Source organism: Fukomys damarensis, unplaced genomic scaffold, assembly GCF_012274545.1.
Source record: "Fukomys damarensis isolate Sample0158 unplaced genomic scaffold, DMR_v1.0_HiC HiC_scaffold_19, whole genome shotgun sequence".
Lineage (NCBI taxonomy): Eukaryota > Metazoa > Chordata > Mammalia > Rodentia > Bathyergidae > Fukomys > Fukomys damarensis.
Genome location: NW_022900931.1, coordinates 47,989,707 through 47,992,156, shown reverse-complemented (window position 1 = coordinate 47,992,156; position 2,450 = coordinate 47,989,707). Strand labels below are relative to the sequence as shown.

The 2,450-nt window shown below is 51.8% G+C and overlaps 1 protein-coding gene across 1 annotated transcript in view; it reads left to right on the top strand.

Moving 5' to 3' along the window:
* Positions 1 to 895: 895 nt before the first annotated feature.
* The window catches only part of Kcnj9 (potassium inwardly rectifying channel subfamily J member 9), an 8,547-nt gene continuing 6,992 nt past the window's right edge, over positions 896 to 2,450 (top strand). Inside the window, exon 1 of the mRNA XM_010616699.1 lies at positions 896 to 1,030. Coding sequence (XP_010615001.1) covers positions 896 to 1,030 — 135 coding nt within the window. The remainder of the gene's footprint in view (positions 1,031 to 2,450) is intronic.

Below are 2,450 nucleotides of genomic sequence, written 5' to 3'. Positions count from 1 at the left end.
CTTTTTTTTTTTTTTTTTTCTTTCTCTATGAGGGGGTGAGGAGGCGAGCTCTGAGCTGTCCAAGAGGAGGGACTTGGGCTAAAAATAGCTATGGCGTGTGGATCAGTCCCTAGTGGTACCCAGGACTGAGGAAGGGAGGGGGATGCTCTGGAGCTGTCGCCAGACTGGTTGCTGTGGAAACGAGAGAGGAGCAGGGGAGCCTGGGAAGTGGGGATGACACAGATAGCAAGTCCTAGTCAGAGCTGCCGCTACATTTAGGAGAAAGCAGTGTCTGCGGCTGCCACTCTCCAAAAGGGCCCATAGGGGGACAGTGTCAGGGGCATGGACACCACCCCCCAGGGGTCTCTGCTGCCAGCTACTCTCCTCTCCACGCACTGTGAGTTGAGTTGTGGGGACTTGGGGTTTGGGCCCCTATTGCCAAGGCAAGTGGGGGTTTGGGAGGAGCTAGTTCCTGGGGAGTTTTCACTAGATCTCCTTCTAAAAAAATAAGCCCCCCTTGCAGTCCAGCACTCTATAGGGGGAGGAAGGAGCTAGGAAAATGTGGTACTGGGATCTTCTGAAAAGGGGTCACGGCATGCACAAATGAGGAGGAGGCTGCAATTATTGGAGGGAAGATGCAGAACCCAAGTCCTTGATCTTGAGACAGAGGCTACAGTTTCATACTTTTCCTTCCCCATGAGAACAATACAGCCCCTCACTCAGGAAAACTGAAGATGGGACACATTCAAAAGAAGGCTCACCTAGATCCATGGGGCAGGAGAGTTCTGGGGGTGATCAGACATTGGGGTCCCCTCCCTATCCCTGGGCGAAGAGATGGAAATCTGATTCTCTAAGACCCTGAGAGAAGGTCTAGAAGCCTGCCTGGGGCTACACAAGACCTGGGTACTTTTGCTGCATGCTTGGGGGTCGCTATGCCACCAAATACTCACAGATCTCCTCCAGTGGACATCCTAAGCTTCCAGAAGGGAAAAAGAGTCCTGCTGTTGGGGAGAAGAACCTGGTCTGCCATTGCTTGGTGCTCCTGGATTTTGTATCCCCTGACTGCATGAAAATAAAAGTGTGTGGGTGGGTGACGGGGGGTGATAGTCCTAAGCTCCAGGCCATCTCTTCCTGGTTTCTTCTTCTGCCCTCTACCTCTATAACACACCCTCTCCAAATGTCTTTACTCCAGAATTTAAAATCTGGAATGCTGGGTTTGGAGTTGCATATCTGGGCAATGTCTGCCCAGGACCTGGTCAAATGTCCAGGCCATCTGTGATCCTTCTGTCACACTCCTGCCCCCTCCACCTGAAGCCAGCCCAAGCTTCCTTGGAATGGGGGAGAGGACAATTCCCAGGTAAAAGAAGGAAGTTTGATGAATCCTAAATCCCCATTCTAGACCTGTCTTTATAGTCCATCCCTCTTTGCAGACCCTGGGTAACTAGGAAAAGACTCTGAACGTGTCTTTCAGGGCAGGCTGTAGCTCTAAGAGCTCCTTGTGGGGAAGGAGAACTTGAAGGAAAATCAGGTAGACTTCACTTGGAATGTGGGCTTTGGGACATATGGCAGGTGGGAGAGGGATTGGTGTAGACAGTGAATAGGAAGTAGGAGGCTATGGGGAAAGATCTGGGGGAGGGAAAGGAGGGTGTCTAGTGCCTCACTTGGTCTGACTTCACGTCTTATGAAGAACAGAATATGAGAGGGACATGAGCCTAACTCTTAGGGAGCCCTACACTTACCTTATCTTGGCTTTAGGTGCTGATCTCCTCTCTTCTAGTCCTCCCAGTCCAGCCCCATTTGTAGGCTGACTCCTTGGGGGAAAGAATTCAGGGGAAATGGGGTGACGCCAGAGCAGCAATGACCACAGTTAGGCCGCCAAGGTTTCCAGTGGGAATTTCCTACTGTGGGAATATACAACCCCTGTGCCCTAGAGGGTTTTCACTTGCTTGACACAGCTTGAGTTTCTGTCATTCGTAAGCTAATTGTGGGAGTGCACGTAGGAGAGAGGTGGAGCGAATCTCCAAGGAGGGAGACCTGGGGCAGATGGTGGTGTTTGGGTCTTGGGATGAACTTCAGAAGAGCCTTCCGGTTGAACTTGTGGAGACAGTCATCGGCAGGGCGTGGTGCGTGCACAATAGCCAGGGAAGGGGTGGCCGAAGCCCTTGGGGCAGCGAGGGCTCCACACCAGAAGGAGGATTAACCACCTGCCCCCAAGGAGCCTCTTGGCCTGAGTGTTTTGTTTCAGGAAGCCGACAGGCAGCTACATATCAAGGCTAGAACTGGTGACAAGTACCTCCTTCCTCTGAAAATACTGGCCGGCTTTGCCTCGTGCTACCCGTTAATGTGTATTATCCCCCTGGATCCTCAGTCTTTTAAATTTGGGGGCAGATAAGATTCCATGTATGATTGATTTCCCATTCTATTGGCGGGGAAATTGAGGCTGAGCAATGCGAAGGGAGGCTCTCCGGATC